The sequence below is a fragment of the Canis aureus genome, chromosome 33 (assembly GCF_053574225.1).
Source record: "Canis aureus isolate CA01 chromosome 33, VMU_Caureus_v.1.0, whole genome shotgun sequence".
NCBI lineage: Eukaryota > Metazoa > Chordata > Mammalia > Carnivora > Canidae > Canis > Canis aureus.
Genome location: NC_135643.1, coordinates 22,112,604 through 22,133,988, shown reverse-complemented (window position 1 = coordinate 22,133,988; position 21,385 = coordinate 22,112,604). Strand labels below are relative to the sequence as shown.

General features: G+C 42.1%; 1 protein-coding gene across 2 annotated transcripts in view; it reads right to left on the bottom strand.

Annotated features, from left to right (window-relative positions):
* Positions 1–21,385, bottom strand: part of DAPP1 (dual adaptor of phosphotyrosine and 3-phosphoinositides 1) — a 48,112-nt gene that overhangs the window by 9,785 nt on the left and 16,942 nt on the right. For both annotated transcript variants that reach the window (XM_077882112.1, XM_077882111.1), the window contains 3 exons: positions 18,133–18,255; positions 14,129–14,262; positions 2,502–2,632 (listed from right to left, as the gene is read on the bottom strand). In XM_077882112.1, the coding sequence (XP_077738238.1) occupies positions 2,502–2,632; positions 14,129–14,262; positions 18,133–18,255 (388 nt within the window). The remainder of the gene's footprint in view (positions 1–2,501; positions 2,633–14,128; positions 14,263–18,132; positions 18,256–21,385) is intronic.

Here is a 21,385-nt window from a genome sequence, read left to right as displayed (position 1 = left end):
ATTTCGGATGGGAGTCTTCTTTTCCTGCGTAGCAGCACAGTTGGCTTCCATGGCCCCTGCCCATCATTGGGAAACAATTTTCCAGGGCCTCTCACATGTCTGTATGTCTTATCAGCAAGGTTCCAACAGCCCTTTGTTCCAGACCCACTTTTAAAGCATGTTTGTAGAGCACACAACCTTAGAAGATGGAGAGAGTGTCTTCCTCCAGAGGAAGGGGCAGATGGCCAGCGGTCTGCCATGAAGCCATGGAGCTTGGTTAGTCTGCGAGCAAGTCAAGTCTCAGGCTCTTCACAGTTTTTGACACCTGCTAATGCCAGTAATGCTCCAAAGCACTGTGAATTTCCAAACACTTAGCTGGGTGGTGAGCCCTTTGAGAACAACGCTGCCTTACAGGATCCACCCCTCCTTCCCTCCATGATCGCACCTCCTACCACATTTCCTCTCGCTCACTTCATGCCAATCATGATCTTCCTGCTAGTCTTCAAAATACCTCGATTTAGTTCTCACCTCTAGGCTCTTATACTGTTCTCTCTTCCTGCAACACTAGAACATGTTAGTAGTTTTCTGTATGTATTGATGCACAATAAGCTCGGTGGATTTGTCATTATATAGTGGGTGCAGCCAGGCTCCCCCAATTCCTCACCACTGTCTTAAAAACTCCATTATACAGACACTTCTGTGTAGAGTCATATTGAGATATTAGGGCAGGAGAATCTATCCGATACTTGGAGTAAGCAAAGAAGGGAAGCAATAAGGCTTGCAGAATTGGGTTAAAGAGGTTTATTTCCACCCAAGGATGCTACCTCTCATGCTCACACCCGCTCTACAGATTAAGTCCTGCATTTTACTGTTGATAAAGAACATGTGTAGTAGGGTATGGTCCAACTGACACTGAGTGAGGACCTTCAGGGTAAGTGCAATAGAGGAGAGTGTGAAGCTACATTGACAGGACAGGTGAAAGAGATGTTGAGGTGACTGGTGGCAGGGTGAGGGTTCTCCAAGGCCTTCCATGTTGTTCCGTAAAGAGGAAAGTCAGGGAAGGGACGGGTGGGTTGGCTGGAAATCAAAGAATTGATTGGGAGGTAAGTCTTGCTCTGTTCTTTGGTCTCTTTTGACTGGAGACTATTTATTGTCTTGCTTTCCTAAACCTTGCTAGTTTGATGAGTCTCCCTACAACTGTAACAAAGCTAAAATACCGCTTTTAATCAGTTTCCAGGATTTTTATTTTTGAGTGGATGTAGCACAGAAACAAAAATGTAACATGCGCCACGAACCAGGCTAGGCTACAAAGCTACAAAGACAAGCTATGATTCTTACCCTGAGAAGTGTCAGGCCATCGGGGAAGGCAGACGCATGCCTAGGTAGTTAGCACCCCCCACCCAGCCCCCCTGGGTGATGGTTGCAGGACAAAGGCAAGCAGAGGGTGCTCCCAGCACAAAAGAGGGCCACTTTAAAGAAAGCAAGGAGGGGCTCAGGAAGGCTTTCTGAGAGACACTGGTCTCTGATGCCAGTCTTGAAGAGTGATGAGGGGATAGCTGCGGGGTGGGGGGGGGGGGCAGTGCGGGCAGAAGGAGCGCAGAGAAATGCACTTTGTTGTGAGCCTGGGAATGGCACAGGTGAGGCTGGAGGGACCAGGTGGGCCAGAGGACAGCAGGCACCACGGAAGGTTAAGCAGGGAGGTCATGTGATCCATCTGCTTTTTAAGAAGGATCTCCGTGGTGGCAGGTAGAAGCGTGGAAAAGGTACTGCAGACAGGAGGGCCACACATTTATAACTGTCATTTGTAGCGGAGTGTCTTGGAGGGATGCCGTTTCCAGGTGTAGAGTCGGTTCTCTGCGTTTCTTCTGTGGGTTCCCTTCTTTCTGATCCGCACAAATCCTGATGCTCCTCTTACAGCAGGAGCATTTGACAAAGCAGGAAGGGAGAAGGACAGGGGAGCCCTGAGCACCGCGGGGAGGAATGTTTGCAGGGTCACAGCTCACAGGACCAGCGGAAATGGGCTCTTGAAAGGCAATGAGCGCTCGGGCTTCACTGAAACTGAACAAGGGCCCACGTTGCAAAGAAGTGCAAAGGTTTTCTGTCCGTACCTCTCCTTCAGTGAAGCAGAAAAAAAAAAAAAAAAAAAGGAAAAAACAACATCCTCGGGTTTTATAGTCAACGTGGGAATATTTTTCTTCCGCAGACAATTGAAATGTAAATTTCTTTTTTTCTGAATATAGGGAACTTGTGGGAGAATTACAGTTTAGCCAACCATGTGAACACCAGCACCTTTCGTGCATCCTAAGTCAGGACGGGAATAGACGTGCCCTTTTCAAAGTGTTTACAGCCCCAGCACTATGGCATTGTGTTTCTTGAGGATTTACCCTGGATCAGAGGAAATGAGTCATGGGCTTCAAACTTTATGTTCCTTTCCAGGTTTTATAACCCAAGTTAGAGTTTTCATGTGAACAAGCGAATGTTTAAGAGCGTCTGAAGGCCGCGGCGGATGGAGAGCCACTTACAGAAGGTGCAGTGGGCACGAGGTCATTCTCCGTTCTTCCCGTCTGCATTGCTGTGTGAACCCGGACAGACTCATAAATGGAAGGTTCTTCCACTTTCCTCGGATAGGGGTGTTTCAGGACAATCAGAGTGCCTGGGTGAAGACAAAAGAACATGATCAGAAGAGTAGACCCAGAAAGAAGGTCCCAATGCTAACAAGCAGAGACCTGGGGCTAGATTTTGGCCTCTTGTTTTTAGATCTTTTCCCGTGTTCATTTTCTTGACGTTTATCGAGTACCAACTATGTGCCAGGCACTTAGGGTGGACACTGGAGATATAAAGCATGATGAGATGATTTCGGTTCTCCTAGTGCTCAGGCAAAACTAGCAACAGATGTCAATAAACAGGTAGTCATTTAAGTGGACAGGGTGATGACATCAGTGTCAGAGATGCAGACGACACACGCCAGGGATGCCCGGGGACCCGAAGACCCCTTCTATGGAACACTTTGGAAAAGCCTTCACGAAGGAGGCTACATGGGTCCAGACTTTAAGGTATAATTGGAAGTCTTCCAGGTAGCCTTTATAAAGGCCGTGAAAGTAAAACCCAACAAATGCACTGGGGTATGAGAGGATTTATTCCATGGTTTCAGAACAAACTTGTAACAAATCAGTGGATCTCAAAAAAAGCAGACTCGTTGCATTTTCCCTACTGTCTCCTACCACCTGATTAATAAAATAAGCCACATGGGAATTTGCTTTGCTCAAGTGAACATGACCTGAACCAGCTTATGTATGATTGCCTTCACTTCCTCTGGAGGAAGAGGACTGGACAGAAAAAGGGCCAGTCTTTGGGGGCTTGGGTGAGTCCCTCCAAGGCTGAGAGCACTTCTGACTCAACACTTCTAACCATCCCCCCTCTATACTCTTCCCTTCTCCCAATCAATTAGCTGATCGGGAACCAGATAACTTACAAAAAGAGTGAGTTAAGGGTTTCTTCCCTCTTGCTATGGTTTCTTGCTTTTTATTTTACTGGAGTCTTGTAAAAGGCAGGCCTGAGATTGTACCAGACCCTGGGGGAGATATCAAGAATTCAGCAATGTATTCAACAAGTATTTATTGGGCTCTACTATGTGCCAGACACTTGTCCAGGTGATGAGGATACAACAGCAAACAAAGAAGATACAGCACCTGGTCCTCTGGTAGGGGAGCCAGAAAAAAAAAAGAAAAGAAAAGAAAAGAAATAGAATACATCAGGTGAGAGCAGTGTTCTGGAAATCCTAATACAGCAAGATAAAGACATAAGGCAGGTGATGAGGGTGGCGTTGGGGGAAGAATGATATTTCATGGGGGTGGTCAGAAAGGCTTCTTTGAAAAGGTATTTTGATTATAGATAGTGTGGACCTTGAACTGGAGTAAGAAGGACATAATAAGGACACAGAGAGATCACCTCTGCAGTTAAAAAGCACAAGATAATAATACTACGCCTAAAACAAAGCCAAACCATTCTATGGTGCTCGGCGCTCAGGTATGCATGACGTACTGACTGCAAAACCACAACTGTGGCATCTGAGAGCGGACCAACGTGACACCCTGCTGTCACTTGAAAAGGGGCACTGAGAAAAGCCAGGAGAGGGTCTCTGACCATGCCCCCAGACAAGAATGAGACCCTGACCTCCTCCCTCTTCTGCATCCTGTTCACAACTGTAGCATTGGGATCACAATGAAAAATGGCTTTCGCAGCTATCAGAAGCCCCTGTCCTGCCCTTGCACGTCGTCAGCGCTCTTTTGTCAATGTGATCCTTTCATGAGAACAGATCCAGTCATATCAGGACGAGGGGCCACCAGTTACAGTTTTACAGTCATAATGAAAGCAGAGACGCCTAAATCAAGAGCAGCCGTTGTACAGGCTCAGGGGCTCTGTGACACAATCATAGCGTGCCAGATGCTTGGTGAGTGTGGGGTTGGCTCCAGGGTGACCCTCCCCAGAGACTCACCCCTAGCGATGTGCCCAGCGGTCACCATGGCATGGAAAGAGCCACTACTGGCGCTCAGTACCTATTGACCCTGGGCAGTCAGTCTAGCTTCTGTTTCCTCCCCAGACACGTGAGAATAATGACTCTTTCTTCACAAGGCTGTTTGAGGCACCGAATAAAAAGTGTTTGCGAAAGGATTATGAAAATGTTAGATGTTATTATGCTTTGATATAGAGTATTTTTAAATTCGTAAATGAAAACCCAACGATTGCATCTTTGGAACATGAATTTTTAAATGTCGAGTTAAAAAAGACCCACGTGTGACATTCTGCCAAGAATAAAATGGCAGAGTCTAGAAGCCACTGACTACAGCTTGAAGACGAATGAGTGTCTCCTAAGCCCTTCCATCTGAGTGCGGGAGAGGGGACTGGGGCCCAGGGCTCCAAGCAGCTCACAGGTTAGAAAAAATATGAAATCTTAATGCTTTCTTTTCAACGATGATGCTAAATTTTCATCTGTTTCCATATGTCTAATATGAAAATATATTTCTTTAATGATACCTTAGAGATATGTGCCTGGTCAATCCTGTTTTTGTCCACAACCAGGCATACCACCTATAGTGGTTTCTTATTGCTTCTGTAACAAGTTACTGCAGCTGTAGTGACTTAAAATAACTTGAATTTATTATCATATAGTCCTGGAGGTCAGAAGTCTGAAATGGGTCTCACTAATCTAAAAATCAAGGTATTGGCAAGGGCTGCTTTCCTTCGGGAAAGGCTCTAGGGGAGAAGCCATTCCTTGTCTTTTCTAGCTTCTAGAGGCTGCCAGCATTTCTTCCCTGGTGGCCCCATTCCTCCCTCTTCAAAGCCAGCAACAGTGCGTGTGAGGCCTGCCCACATTGCCATGTGTCTGGGGTCTCCCTCTACTGTCTCCGTCTTTCACTTATAAGGGCTTGCAATTAGAATGGGCCTGCCTGGAAAACCCAGGATAACCTCCCCATCCAAAGTCAGCTAATAGTCCTAATTCCATCTGCAAAGTTAATTCCCTCTTACCAGGTAACGTAACATATTCACAGGTCCAGGAAGAGATGTGGGCATCTTTGGGGGGGCCATTATCTTGTGTACCACAGTATTAGTGCCTGGGAGGTAAGCATAGACTTGAGGGCCAGTTGTGCTATATTCTAAGGATCTCTGGGTGGGGGTGCTGCTTACAGCCACAAAACTATAACCACTTGGTATTATAAAGCCACTGTCTTTTCAACAGGTGCATTTCCCAACCCTGTGAGTCCCTTCAGGGCAGGTATGGTCCCAAATTTATCTTTGTAGCTCCATCTCCTGGTACAGATGCTGACATAATGAAGGATTGATCAGTGATTGGGTAAATGAATGCCACAGTAATTCAGGTTTAAGTCAGAGAAGAGCCTGAAAGGAACCAGCCTTGCCAGGGCCACGATGACCCTGCCCTGGGGGCAAGGACAGGACCACAACGACATGTACAGCTGTTCACATTTCCAGTGGGGGGAGGGATCAAATTCTATTTCAGAAACCTCTTCTAAAGTTTAACCAACAAAAGCTAAACTGAGGGAAATGATAATGAGTCAACAGGAAAGTAGAATTGAGTATAGATTGATTTTTACTAGTAAGACGGTGAATGAGGCTAGATTGAATGGTGGAATGAAGAAAATGCCAATCTGCTTATAAATCGATAGCTCCCATGGATAATCCTGCCTCCTAAAGATAGGTCTTCTTAGCTGACCATTCTGCCCAAGGAGAAAACAATACATAGGCTTCTTGGCATGGCTGCTGGGTTTACGATGATCTCGTCTTCTGTAGAAACTGCCCCATCCTCTACACCAGGGAAGATCCTCACAGGCCCTGGGTGTCCCCCACAAACACCTCACCCGGGTACAGTCATGGGATCCACTTCCCGGGGATCTAATTAGTTACTTCTCTGAAGAGAAGGCCCACTAACTTCAGTTTCTGAGCTACATGAAGGAGACTGTTCTTTCCTGCCTTTGACATAAAACCTGGTCTCAGGAATGCTGGGTAGAGGTACATTTTTGAGGTGATCAGAGCAGGACCAAGGGAAGCATTTCAGTTCGCTGAAAGCTTCAGAGTTGGCATGATCACAGGGCTGATTCTTTATTGTCTCTTGGTGTTCATCCCACCTTTGTATTCTGGGACGGAATAGTAATATCCTTAACTAAAAAAAATAAAATAAAATAAAATAAAATAAAATAAACCAGAAAAATCCACTTCTCTCCCTGTACTTCTCTTGACCCATTGCTTTTCAATCAAAAGAAAGTTATAGAATATAGCCACCACAGACTCGTTCTATTTCCACCCAAGGCTCAAGGTAGTGCCTTGGCTCCGTAAAGGAGGAACTTGGGGTTAGTGATATTCAGGCCAAGTTAACTCCAGGATTTGATCAGAAGGTTTGGTCAAAGCAAAAGGAGGCAGGGGCTGGTAAAGGGAGGAGAGAGGAAACTCTACCGCCACAGGTCTTGGAAACCTGGCTGCGAGTTTCACTTCAGTTTCTGAGCTACATGAAGGAGATTACTGCTTCCTGCCTTTGACATGAAACTTTGGGTTTCAGAAGCACTCGGTGGAGGTACATTTTTGAGGTGATCAGAGAGGGACCAAGGCAGGCATTTCAGTTTGCTTTGACTGAACTGCTAACTTACAGGACACCCACTCTGTATGCAACATTGTGAGATTGCATCGAAGGACTCCCTCGCTTGTATTCCTGCAGGACCTCAGGAACACAGCAAGGACAGTCTCAAGCCTCAGGCATCGGGGTGATATCTGAAACCGAGTAGTGCAAGAGCACACAAAGCTCTTAAAAGGGAAACTTTTATTTAGAGTATTTCTTTTATGCACTAAAGCTAGTGCTTAGCTTAACCCATCAGGTTTCTCAGCTAGACTGGAAGAAGTTTGAAGGTGAGGATGATATCTGGTTCCTCACTATATTGTCAGTAGTAATAGTGCGCAGCTCACAGTTGGCCCCCGGTACATATTTGCTGAATTAAATGAAAACAAGACCACATCCATCCATGTTTCGTTATTGCCCTCAGGCTCAGAAAACACACATTGCGACTGGCTTATCCGTGACAGGTTCCCCTGTCCCCTCCTGCCAGTGGGAAGTGGTTTTCTAGAGAGAACGACAGGAATATTCAGGGTCTTTTCTCCTTTCTTCTTTGCAACCTGCTCTGCAGATGAACTTGAACCCATCATAAAATGGTGCTGGTGAAACTATGTTCATTTACATAGTCAGGGGCTTTAATTTTCCATTTGCAGCCTCACAGGGAGAACTACACAGAGGAATGAAAAAGCAAATGAGTCAGCCAGGTCAGAAGATTCTGTTAAAATACCCAAGTCAAGTCAGGTCATTCTTTCTGGAGCGGTCGCTTGATCTGACCTTTCATCTGAATCCACTGTGGGAACTGGCTTAAAATTTGGAGATGACATAAACATTTGATAAACACAAATTAAATCGTCCCTCACTAACACTTCATGATACACCAAGGAATGTACAACTCTTGCATATGATACGTTGGAGTGAATTACTATAAAAATGCTTCATTAAAAACAGCAATAATGATTATTTATGCCATGCTAAGAATTATTTTTATAGTCTTACATACCTAATCTCATTCAATCTTCAACAGCAAGTCATGAACTATTAAGGCATGAACTATTAGATCATCGGCTTTAATTTATAAGATGATGAAACTGAATCTCAGAGAGGTTACATAATTTGCCCAAGGGCGTCCAGCTGGTGAGCGGCAGAGCCTGGCGTCGAACTGGGAGTTCATGTGTTTACTCCTGATATAACATATTACTCTCAGCCGTGGTGGCCACACCATGGAAACTCTCTGTGGCCCATGAGATGTTTGGGCAGGAGAGCATACATAGAAACGAAAATCAAAGAAATGGATTCTTTAGGAGGCAGCTTGAGGAAAGGAGATGTGAGTTTTTGCCTTAACATTTCTCACCAGGCCTCAGTTTTTTCTTTTGTAGGGGAAAAATGAGATGGTCTGTGGACTCCCTTCCCATCCTAATATCCTAGAAATGTAGTTAAACACCCAGGCCCAAGGCAGGAGCAAGAATTATGAGGACGCTTAGTAACCAAAGGTGTGTCCTTTTTCCTATAAATGGACAGTGTCCATTTGAAGCACTTCCTTCCTGATGTCATTGTGTCTTTGTGCCTCATTTTCCTTTTCTTCCACCTTCCCATTCACACTTCACATAAATATGACGGGCCTACATGGGTTTTCTAGCCAGCCTTTTTCTGTTTTAAGATTTCCTCCGGTATAGTGTCTCAAATGGCAATTCATGTAAATAAAATAAGAACAGCAGTAACTACAAAGACGAAGCTCAAACTGATTAACATTCTGTAGGACAAGGGCTTTACATCACACCCCGAAAATACTGCTGCAGACCTTTTAGAAGAGCCTGGGGGATAGCCCTGCCGTGTCCTATGAACATGCTCCAGTGTCGCTGTGGTGGGGATCTTCCCACCCAAACCTACTCGAGGTCACACTGTGCCGTGGCGATGTCGTGCTGCCGTGTCACCGGTAGGCCAGTGGAAAGTCCCGGTGCTTCAGCACACGGTGGGCCTGGACTCCAGCTGTGCTCCCCTTGACCAAATAACTCAAAATGTCTGTTTTTATTTCCTCATCCGAAAGTGGGACCACTTTCACATTATTGTGGGTGTTTCAGAAGATTCAGTAATTTGATGTATGTGAAAACATCCAATAGGATGCTCGGAGGAGAGTAAGCCCCCCACAAATGGTGCTTCCCTTTCCTTCCTTGCCTGCTTTTTCCTTTTTCAAGCACACATCATTACAAGCTAAGAAAATTTCCTTTTTTGGCAAGCATACACTGAAGAAGTGATTCTTGGTTGTGGTTTGGCAAAATTCTGAGTTGTCGCCAATTATTTTCAGAAATGTCACACAACTCCCAAACTCCAATTAATTTTAACTTAATTTTAAATGCCATCTGGGTAAAAAAAGGCTGGCGTTACAAAATAAAATAATAATAACTATAGTGGTTACCGAGAGGTTGGGAATCCCCACATTAAGACAAAAAGAGAAGTGGAAATTTGACATTTAAGAAAGAACCAGATAGGATCTTCAAAACTGAGAACCAATTATTATAAAGGGTAAGCACAAACAAAGCACTTGACTTGTTATCATATGCTTTCATGCCAGGTAGGTGATTAAAGTCACCGCAAAATAATTCCTATAATAAATTATATATGACTATTTCACACACAGCATTCTAATAGAAATCAAAGGTAATGAGAAAGGTAATTTTTGTTCTAATAATATTTGGACTTTTAAGGATAAAGAAATGCTGCGAAGGATGTCTTAGGTTAGGCATCTCCCCTTCAGTTCAGGTCATGATCTTAGGGTCCTGGGATTGAGCCCCGAGTTGGGCTGTGCACTCCACCCTCAGTGGGACGTCTGCTACTCTCTCTCTCTCACTCTCTCTCTCTCTCAAATAAATAAATTAAATAAGACAAATGCTGTCTAAATTTTCAAACTTAGCTAATTACAAGAAGATACAGTAAAAATTAATAATGGACCTAAAGTATCCATGCTAATAAAGAAGTCTCAAATTTCCAAGTCTACTTAAGTTGAATTTCAAATCTATGTACAAATATGAAGGAAGTTTTACACAGCAGCTTATGATTACAAATGAAAGTCAAAATCTGAATTTAATCATTACTGAGCATACATACAACACAAAGTATCATTTCAAATGGTACTTTGTATAAACTTTGGAAGTAAAAATTCATGGTCAGAACTTTGCTGGTTGCAGTGTTGCAATGCAGGCTTGGGTAATGAGATAAATGAGAAAGCAACATGAAATGATGAAATGTGGATAATTATTAGCATTTATTTTATTTTTTTTTAAGATTTTATTCATCCATTCATGAAAGACACAGAGAAAGAGAGAGAGAGAGAGAGAGAGGCAGAGACACAGGCAGAGGGAGAAGCAGGCTCCACGCAGGGAGCCTGATGTGGGATGTGGGACTTGATCCTGGGACTCCGGGATCATGCCCCAGGCCAAAGGCAGGCGTTTAACCGCTGAGCCACCCGGGGATCCCCCATCATTTATTCTTTTACATACTGGGATGTATGATCAGGGTACGACACTGACAAAAATCCCTCTTCTCATAGGATTTACTTACTAGTGCAAAGATTTTTTTTTTAAAAGATTTTATTTATTTATTCATGAGAAACACACAGAGAGAGGCAGAGACACAGGCAGAGGGAGAAGCAGGCTCCCTCTGGGGAGCCTGATGCGGGACTGAATCCCAGGACTCCAAGATCATGACCGGAACCAAAAGCAGATGCTCAACCACTGAGCCACGCAGGTGCTTCTCAAAGATTTTTTTTTATTTTTAATTTTTTTGCAAAGATTTTTTTTAAGTCAATTTTGCAATATGTTAGAAAATAAAAGAGCCACTGAGGGAAAGTAAGGGAAAAGAGCATGACGGATGTTTTTATGATATACTTGGGAAATGATTGGGATTTGACAATCAGAAATTTCTTAAGAGTGTTTATGGGTGTTACTAAGGAGAAATTAGAGTGAACAAAAACTTTCACAGAGATTGGAAAGGTTAAATGCAGATTATAGCAAGGAAAATTATAATAATAGGACATTGAGGTTGTCGGGAGGTTTAGATCTTGCTTAGGAAATCTTCACTCTTCAGATTAGGAAACAAATATTGATAATTTAAAGAATGGAGACTAGGAATAGAATAGGAAAAAAGGTATCTTAAAATAGTATTCTTCCCTTGAGGTTAACAGTTTTACCTCTCCTGAGTACAAATATTCTCTTAGAACCCAGAGCCTAAGGGGAAGCTGGGTTTCCCTCTATGTTATATACAACTGTAAGGTGAAATGGAAGGCTATTGGCTATTTGGAGGTCCTTCCCGTTGCCCCTGGAGGCAATGCCATACCAGCCAGTGGATAAGTGTGGGGAAGTCTTTTTTAAATACATTCATTCTCCAGGCACTGCAGAGGGGGATGCTGGCATGACAGAGATTTGGGAGAAAAGGAGGGGGCTGAAATACCCAGTTCTATTCCTTTCCATTCCTAAAATCTGGAGGTAAGACTCTAGGCAGGCCTCATCCATGGTGCAGACAAATACTTCCCCTGGTATCTTTAATCAAATGAAAACTTTAAGAATTGGCACTTCATCTGATGGTAAGCAAGAAATCGTCAGCCTGCAGGTTTCCCAATCACTAGGAGTCAAAACCAGGAGCCAATACTTAAATGAATAAGAAGAGATCTATTTTTAGAAGGTGGCATCCTGATTTCCATTCACTGTTATTCACAGGTCACAGTGCTGACTGTGGCTTCTGAAAATCTGCTGGGCTTAAGAGTCATCATGACTTCAGCACGTTATCTTGTTTCCTGAGGCCTATTACTCCCAGAGGGGCACAACTAGAACATTCATTTGTCATGGGTTTTTCCCCTTGTTCCCAGCCTCAGTGGCTTTGCCTTCATCTGGCTGTGACAGATAAGAGGAATATTTCAGAGTTAGGGAAACCTAACTGAAGGGCTGGAGTTAGTAGGCCTAGTACATACCCATAAACATCAAGAGCCTATAGCAGGGGTTCAAATAATAACACATTCTCTGATGGATAACGAATAGAACAGAGAAGATACAGCAGGGAGGATAAAAATCTTAGTTTCCTGAGTTTTACTGCAATAAATAAAGTAGCGATGGTAATGTTAATGATACAGCAAACTTTGGCTTTGGATAAACCACTATAGGAATCAGGATTATACCCTTTTTTCCCCCAATCCCTAATGGATTAATGGTATACCTTAGTTACATTAATGTCTTTACAGGGGAATTTAACGTATTTACAGGAAATTTCATTGTCCTGAATTCAATGTCAAGGAGCCTTGACTTTGGACAAGTTGTAGGTGATGCTTTTGCCTGGATATTGGACCTGTGGCAGAAAGGTTCAACCAGAAACCACTACATTCACTTTGATCTTAAAGTTTTTTGAGACGTTTCGATAGGCAGAATGTATACTTTCTCCCTAACTTGGAGAAAGTTCAGAGAATGATCAAAGGAGTTAAAAATAGAGTCTAGAAGGAGAGTTTAAAAGAAGAAAGCTGACGTTGCTTGGAGGAAAAAAAAAAAAGCTAGAAGATAACCCTTATCATGGCTTTGAAGCTACACAGAGTTCCCACTCATAGTTATCCATCCAGCCATCCATTCACTCACCCAAAGTGTAATGCTCTGTAGCAGGACCTGGGGCATATGGAGAAGGACACACCCAATAGCAGATAAAACACAGTCTTTAGCTTCAAAAATCTCTCCTCAATTTCTAGTGACCAAGAAGTGAATAAAATTGAGCATAGAGTTGTAGGAAGTCTGAAGTGAAGGGATTTGAGAAATTGGCATTTGCATGCCAATGACAAAGTAGCGATGGAAATAAATAATGCATGCCCACCTGCCATGTGTTTATGAGAATTACTGCTGGTTAAATGGTAAAGTAATTATCAGGGCCGATTGGAAGAATTTCCAGCAGAAAAAAAAAATATAGCTTCAATTTTGTAGTTTGGAATATTCTATCATAAGCCTTGTGTGGTCAGTATAAAGTAAGGCAACTATTTTGTGGTTTCCCCTGTGCTTTTCATCTATACTTGATACTGTGTGATTCATATCAGGTTCTATCCAGGCCACAGAAACAGCAGAAAAGGAAAAACCAGTGGTGGCATCTTTCCCCACCACAGTGAAAGTAACAGAAAGCCCACTGGTCATGTTTACCAAGAAAATGAGTGTGTACAAATTCACAGTAAAACAGTTGTGCTGTTAAGTCTTGAGTTTCTCTTCTACCTCAAGTTCTGGAAGTGCCCAATTTTTGATTAATTGAGAGTTATCTTCATTTAGGTAGCATAAAATTGTGATCTGTATCACAAATATTGGGGTGATCTTTTGCTTACTTTATTGAACTGGTACAGAAAAACAAGTTAGATAATTTAAATACCAGGGTAGTGTTTTTTTTTTTAAATTTGAATATTCTAGTTTGACATTAACCACTCAAACAGGGAAATTCAAATTTTCCTGTCCATATTTAAGTCCAGTGTAAAAACTTACAAAAACCAGGACAAGAGAAAGAGAATTTTATGGTGAAATAAAGGTCTTGCTCGAGAGCACGGCTGACTTCTAATCAGTATTTTCAAAATTCTGGAATCTTTGTGGAAACTTAAGTAAAAAAATGCCCAAAATTATCTTTTATGGCCTCCCAATATGCAAACTGCCCATACCTAAAATTATGAGGTATCAGAAAGTTGTTCTAGCCTTTCTTCTTTCTTTGTTTATTGCATTATTATTATAAAATAGACTATTTTTTTTAAATTGTGTATTTTTAATCAATCTGTTAAATAACACATTCTAAGAAAACTATCTACTTGATACAGATCACATTATTTTCTCCTTAAGATAATATATATATGATGTAATTTATTTATTAATGTAACATATGGCATGGTAATTGGAAAAAAATTTCTAAACATATCTAATTGGGTAGCATATGCACATACTCAACAGAAGTGACAGCTACTTAATGAAATCTTCCCTATCCCTCCTCCATCCTGAAACAATGTCTCATAGGTCAAATATCTATCTGTTCATTGCTTACCTGTCTCACTTCCAATCAAAGGCTGATTTGCAAAATGCTTGACAAAATCCTTCAAAGATGAGAATTCATTAAAGCCAAATTTAAATGAATATCCAGTATATTCAACATGAAAGTGTTTGACAGAGTCTTTGGCTCTGAAAGGGAAAAAGAAATGCTTAAGGTTATTCAACAAATGCATATCTTTTTTTGAAGGGAAATACAACCTTAGATATTAGCGTCACTATTAAACTTTTCTAAAAATGAGAATTACGACACCATTATTGAAACCACTGGCATTTTTAAAGCACTAGTGTTTTTGGCAAAGCTCTTCTCAATTTTTCATTGCAATGGAAAACAAGAGATGATTCTCCCTGTATGTTCTCTGACTTACCGAGAGGGTCCTTGAACAGTAACTCCTTTCAGGGGCATGTGTTTAAGGCCGGCAGAGAATAGGGATGATAGAAAAGGCAGGTAGCACCCTCCCCAAGTTGTCCTCTTTGTGGCGCTTACTTGTTTGAGAGTCAAGTCTGAATTCTGCTTCTGTCACTTAATTAGTTGTGTGAGCCCAGCCCTTTTCTTGCCATGCTGGTTCAATGGCCTATTGAATAAAATATCTAATCTCCTACAATGTCATTTTCCATCTCATTTTTGGAATGAGGCAGAGCCTTAAATAAATTATAAATTATAGATATATATATAATTATATATAAACATATATAAATATATAAATTATAGATATTATTTATCTACAGATGCAAATAAATATATACTATTTGACTCCCACTCTTCCTCTCCTCTCTACGAATGGCCTGCTCCAACTTTAGCACTCATCTGAAATCAGAATCACCCAGAGGGCTTGTTAAAACCCAGATTTCTAGTTCCTACCTCCTAAATTCCTGATTCAGTACTTCCAAGGTATGGGGTCTGGGAATTTGCTCTCCTAACCTATTCTCAGGGAATGCTGCTGGTCTAGGGACCACACTCTGAGAACAGCTGCTCTCATCCAAGTGGACCCATAATTCTCCTAGAAGTTTCTCCTGTTGTCCGTTAGCATTCTTAGTTCCCTTCACCTGCAACATCATCCTCTTTGTTTCTGATCAAGTGTCAGTTCAAATATTACCTACTCTACCAGTTACTGCATGATACTTCCATCTTGAGTTATTTGCTTTGCTCTCCTCAACCATCCAAACACTTACCTTCTTTCTTTACCATTGGTTACTGCACTCTGACTTGTAGTGAGCAACCTGTATAGTGTCCCACTGCTGCTGAGGCCATACATCCTTAGGGCAAAGTCTGAATCCTCTACAACACTTACCAAAGCAGTTGGCATACAATGGAAGCTCTCAAATATTTATTATTAAGGGAGTCAACAAATGAATGAGTAAAATAAGCCATACCACCTAATTGTAAGAAGCTTCTGATCTAATTGTTCAGATGAAACATATATAGGTGAAAAGTTAATATTCTTTGATCCAATAATTCCACAGGTTTGTTTGCGATTTTGGGGAGATCTATGCATTTAAAGGATGTGCAGCCTAACCACTTGATGAAATTTTGACCTTTGCTATTGATTAAAGAAAGCACCATTCCTGCTTCCACCCAAGCAGAATTTTATGTCTGATTAATAATTTTCCCAAAAATGTTATTTAGAAAAAGTTTAAGCAAAACAGAGTAACATGAAAAAATGTTAATGAATGTGTGTGTGTTTTCTCTATGACCCTCTTATTTACCCCATCACACTCTTATCGATTTCTGCCACTAGCCTTAGAGCAAGCCTATCGACTTGCACTGCTCCCAGGAATGGAAGGGGTGGCAAGCAGCAATCTAACATGTCCTCAATTCTCAGTCCCTGGACTACATACACTTTTTCCCATTTATTCTATAAAATGCTAGTGTAGATGCTGCTATGAAGGGATTTTGCAGATAATTAAAGCCCCAAATTAGCTGACCTTACAATAAGGGAGATTATCTGGGGGTGGGCCCAACCTAATCACATAAGAGTATTGGTAAAAGCAAATTTTTCTTTCTGGCTAGTCACAGGAGATATCAGAGAGACATCAGAGAGACATGCTTTAGTTGGCCTAGAAGGAAGCAAACAATCCATGCGGTGAACTGCCTGTGGGAGCCACTTGGCAGGGAACTGTGGGTGGATTCCAGAAGCTGACCCTGGTCCCTGGTCCATAGCTAGATGGAAAACAGGGAGCTCAGTCCCTAGCAGCAAGGAAATGAATGAGAAAGAATGAAGAAAAAAAGAAGAGAATGACAGAAGAGGACATAGAGAATAAACCAGATGAACCACAACCTCAGCCAGCACCTTAATTTTGGCCTGGTAGGAGCCCCAGCAGAGAAACAGGAGAACCCACTTGGACTTCTAATGCACAGAAACTGTGAGATAATCAATGTAGTTGTTTATTTTTTTTAAATATTTTATTTATTTATTCATGAGAGACACACACAGAGAGAGGCAGAGACACAGACAGAGGAAGTAGCAGGCTCCTCACAGGGTGCCCAATGTGGGACTCGATCCCAGTACCCTGGGATCACACCCTGAGCCGAAGGCAGATGCTCAACCGCTGAGCTACTGAGGTGTCCCTCAATGTAGTTGTTTAAAGCCATTAAATTTGGGGTAATTTGTTACGTGGCAGAGAAAACATGGAAGTCTGGAAACCCACAAAGAGGACTTAAAAAATGTCAATTCTGTGTTTGAGCTCATAGAAGCCTGCCATCAATTATTTAGAGAAATACTTTTTTTTTTTTTAGATTTTATTTATTTATATGAGAGAAAGAACATGCAAGAGAGCACAAGCATTTGGGAGGGGCAGAGGGAGAAGCAGATTCCCTGCTGAGCAGAGCCCAGGGACCCCACGATCATAACCTGAGCCAAAGGCAGATGCTTAACTGACTGAGCCACCCAGGTGCTCCCAGGGAAATACTTTTGAAGCCAGTTTTTCCCTCTATCAGAGGGAGAGGAGCCTTAAAAAACAAAACAAAACAGAACAAAAATGTTTCTAAACTGGAAGAAAAAGAGGATTCAGAGAGAAAGGAGTGTAGATGTTGCTACTGAGTTAGTGACAAGGAGGCCCAGTCTACACAGAGGAGAAAAGAGTAGAGAAAACTTGCTTATGCCAGATCAGCATGAGAGATGCAACACGAAGGGATTCTTTTCAGAGGTATACAGAGGTGCCATCAGAACAGTAGCAAAACAATAATGGTTTGAGGTTAACAAGTGGGTGCCTGGGCAATTTCATGGAGTCCTCACATCCCTAGTTTAAGCAGACAGCAACCCCCCATGAACCCAGAAAAGACTTGCTACGTGTTCGTAGAGGCCAAGGTGACAGATGCTGACTGAAAACCAGTGACTCCCCCTGATTATCACAAGGCAAGGGCAGCTTCCCTGATGAGGAGCGCAGCCAGGAAGAAGCAGGGAGGAGAGAGACTCCAGAAGGACTGGATCATCACAGGCTTGGGCTGGGTAGCGACTGGATTAATTTCATTAATATTCAGAGGAAGTGGAGCTTTGAGAAAGGTCGGTCCACTTATAGAAAAAAAAAAAAACTTAAAATTTGCCTTACTGCCTGCTTGAGTTTGTGCTTATGGAAGCTGTACAGACATGAATCATTCTGATTTTTCAGGGGAAGCAGGGATATTAAAAGGGCACTGCGCCAGGTTTCAGGGATTTGGATTCTGGTGCTGTTTCTATTGCTGATTTATTGGGTGCAAAGACACTTTACCACTTTGGGTTTCAGGTTCTCCACCAGTCAAGCAAGACATTAAACAATTCATAAAGTGTCCTTCAGCTCTCACATTTTCTTCCCTGTGAAGGGAAGGAGGGAGAATGTTTCTTACAGCCCACCATTCAGAGCTTGGAATGCTTAGACCTGGAGATCTAACAGGAATCAAGAGAATTTTTTTTTGGCAATGTAAGAATTTTGTTATCTGGTAATTTGAGTGTGATGATCAAGTCAATGTCCGTGTTAGGAAGAGATGGGACAATGTTGAATTCCTAGAGTTCTTAAGTCTCCTACCTCACAGAGAGAGAGTACAGCCCGGTCCGTTCATTGCTGTCCCTCAGAAGGTAGCTTCCATCACATCCGTTTGAGAGGAGAAGAGCCTCGGCTGCATGACGTGTGAGGTTGCCGTGATACCACCTAGGAAGGAGAGAACCACACTTTCACTCAGGACAAACCACAGGTTGACTCTTCCTTCCCTGGATTTTCCTCTCAAAGATTACCTCAGCAATATTCTCCACCATGGGTAGTCCAGAGACCAAACTCTCAGCCCAAACATGAGGACAAGGAATGCTTTGGGCTGGGCTGAGTGGACTGTAGAGAGAATTGGCTAACAGCAGTGTTAGGGGTTGAATTGTGTCCAGGAGATTCATATGTTGAAGTCTTCAGCATGTGACTTTATTTGGAGATGAGGTCTTGTCTTTAGCAAGTTATAATGAGGTCATTTAGGGTGGGTGTTTTCTTATAAAAAGGGCATATTTGGAGACAGCCTTGCAAACGGAGAATGCCCTGTGAACCTGTGAAGATGGACGTCTTACAAGTCAGGACGAAAGGGCTGGAACAGATCCCTCCCTACAAGCCCTGGAAGGGACCAACAGAAGTGACAACTGCATTTCTAGCTTCCATCCTCCAGAACTCTGGGACAATCAATTTCTGCTGTTTAAACCACCCATTTTGTGGCACTTTGTCATGGCAGCCCTAGCAAACAAACATACAATGTTACTGTGCAAACAAATTTTTTTCAAAGTCCAAGTCAAAAATAACCATAAGAATAAGGTTTGGCCAATTTTTTCTTTTTTTGATTTCTCTCTCACATTCTCTTTTGCACGTGCTGTACTGCATTTTGAGTGTTGGAAAACCACTGAGCAACTGTACTGGAGTCCATTGTCTTGACTGAAATGAAGCTGAACACAAGGAATTTCAACCTGGAGTTGGTTTGCCTGAATTCTATCCAGGTGATAGATACCTCTACCAGCTGTACAACCTTGGGCAAGTTATGTAACCAGTCTGAGCCTCTGTTTTCTCCCTTCTAAAACAGGATTCATACTAGCCATATTTCATGGGCCAGTTGTAAGTACTGCTCACATTAACACACATGAAATGGCCAAAACAGGCCTAGCAAAGAGCTGAACAGAGCACACAATTGTTACACGAAGCCACTGAGACCACAAGGCCATAACTTGTGATATCCTCTGTGGTGTGCTTTTCTTGTTGCGTGAATATAATTGTTTTATTACTTTGAATTTATTTTGGATAACAGGAAGCTAGATACTTGGGACCGTTGCTGCTACAAGGGACCCCCGGCTCAGGGCGGCAGAAGGGAAGGGGACACAGGCAACTACACAAGGGATGTCAACTATGTCAGTGATTAAAAAGCTATTGCAGAGGTATGTACAAGAACTTCAAGGAAGAACCCCAGTTCTTGGGGGTTCACCTGAGGGTGAGGGCTCCTGGTGTCACGAACCACCCTGGCATCTGCTGTGACATCCCTCTGGCATGAAAGTTTAGCCTGGTAATAAAAAGTACACATAAGACCATCTGTGGAAGGAAATTTCTACATAGGTCTCCAAGCTATCTGTTTTCTAAATCTGCATTTCCCAATACATGCTTCTTTAGCATATTTCCTCTGTGGGGCACAGATGCCTCCATCCTGTATGAGAAATATATTTGCTAGCTGGAACCAATGGCAAGGAGAAATATTTTGTAAGAACACCCACTAAGCTGTTTAAGCACAAAGCAGCCCGGTTCATTGACCTGATTCACAGATGAGTTCAAATCTTCTTATTACAAAACGCTTTCAAAGGATAATTGGAACCTTGAACTAGTACAATGTTGCATGTCAGTCATGCCTCAATTAAAAAAAAAAAAAGAATGACTGGTATAAAAAACTTCAGGTTTGGGTACAGCCAAAATTCTAATTCTTTTTGATAGGTGAAATCTTTAAAGGTCACAAGCCCTTAAATACATTATACCAATAATTAATTTTTGGATGAATATTTTGGCATGAGGGTCCGTTTGAGCAATAGATCACTTATTTGAAATAATAAAACTTGATTAACAAAATTCTAAAACATAAAGGATTTGGATAGTCCTTTGGATTCTTTTCAAGAGAGATCCGAAGTCTGTATGAGATCCGAAGTCTATGTTTAAAACATTTATAGATTGCCTGGATCCCTGGGTGGCTCAGTGTTTTGGTGCCTGCCTTCAGCCGAGGGCATGATCCCAGAGACCCAGGATCGAGTCCCACGTTGGGCTCCTCCATGGACCCTGCTTCTCCCTCTGCCTGTGTCTCTGCCTCTCTCTCTCTGTGTCTCTCATGAATAAATAAATAAAATCTTTAAAAAAATTTACAGAATTCTTCTGATAATTACAGCTTGATGACATTTTTTTTTACTAAGAACTTTATTATGGTAATTTTCTAAATAATAACTATATATGACCAACACATAAGAAATACTTGAGTATAAAGCAAGGAGGATCAGACTGTGCTCTAATGTGGAACATCTCAGCACACGTTAATTTCTGGGTGGCAGCTTGATTGAGTCACTATCGCTATCCCCTGGGGGTTTTATGGAGTCCTGGGCTTGGGATAACCTAACACAGAGACTGTCACGCAGCCTCCTAACTTCATGATGTATATGGGGCAGTGGGATCTTCATTCCCCAAAGAGCTCTTCCACATATATCTGAACTTCCTCTACTAGTTAAGTATTCCTTTCCTAGAAATTTTGATGAGCATATCTTCCAAAGAAGTGACTATAGGTCCAAGAACATTACATGTCCTTTATAGAAATATGTCCCACTTTTGGTAAGATTCAATCAAGACCTCATTCACACAAAGAGCTATAGGTTGAAAATAAAGTCGATATTTTCCCATAATCAACCTCTACATTTTATCACTCAAATTTTTATTTATTAAGCTTCAAATCTGTGCAGAATATTGCACAAGACTTTATAGAAGGCAGGTCAAAGGGAACAAAAATGTAAAAGCCTCAGTCTAGAGTCTATTTATTAATTATTTTTTAAAAAATATTTTATTTATTTATTCATGAGACACACACACACAACACACACACAGAGGCAGAAACAGACAGAGGGAGAAGCAGGCTCCCTGTAGGGACCCTGATGCGGAACTCAATCCCAGGACCTCAGAATCACAACCTGAGCTGAAGGCAGATGCTCAACCACTGAGCCACTCAGGTGCCCCTGGGTTCTATTAATTTAGTCAAGAGGATAAGACAAGTACTTTGCAAACCCTGTCCAAGAGAATG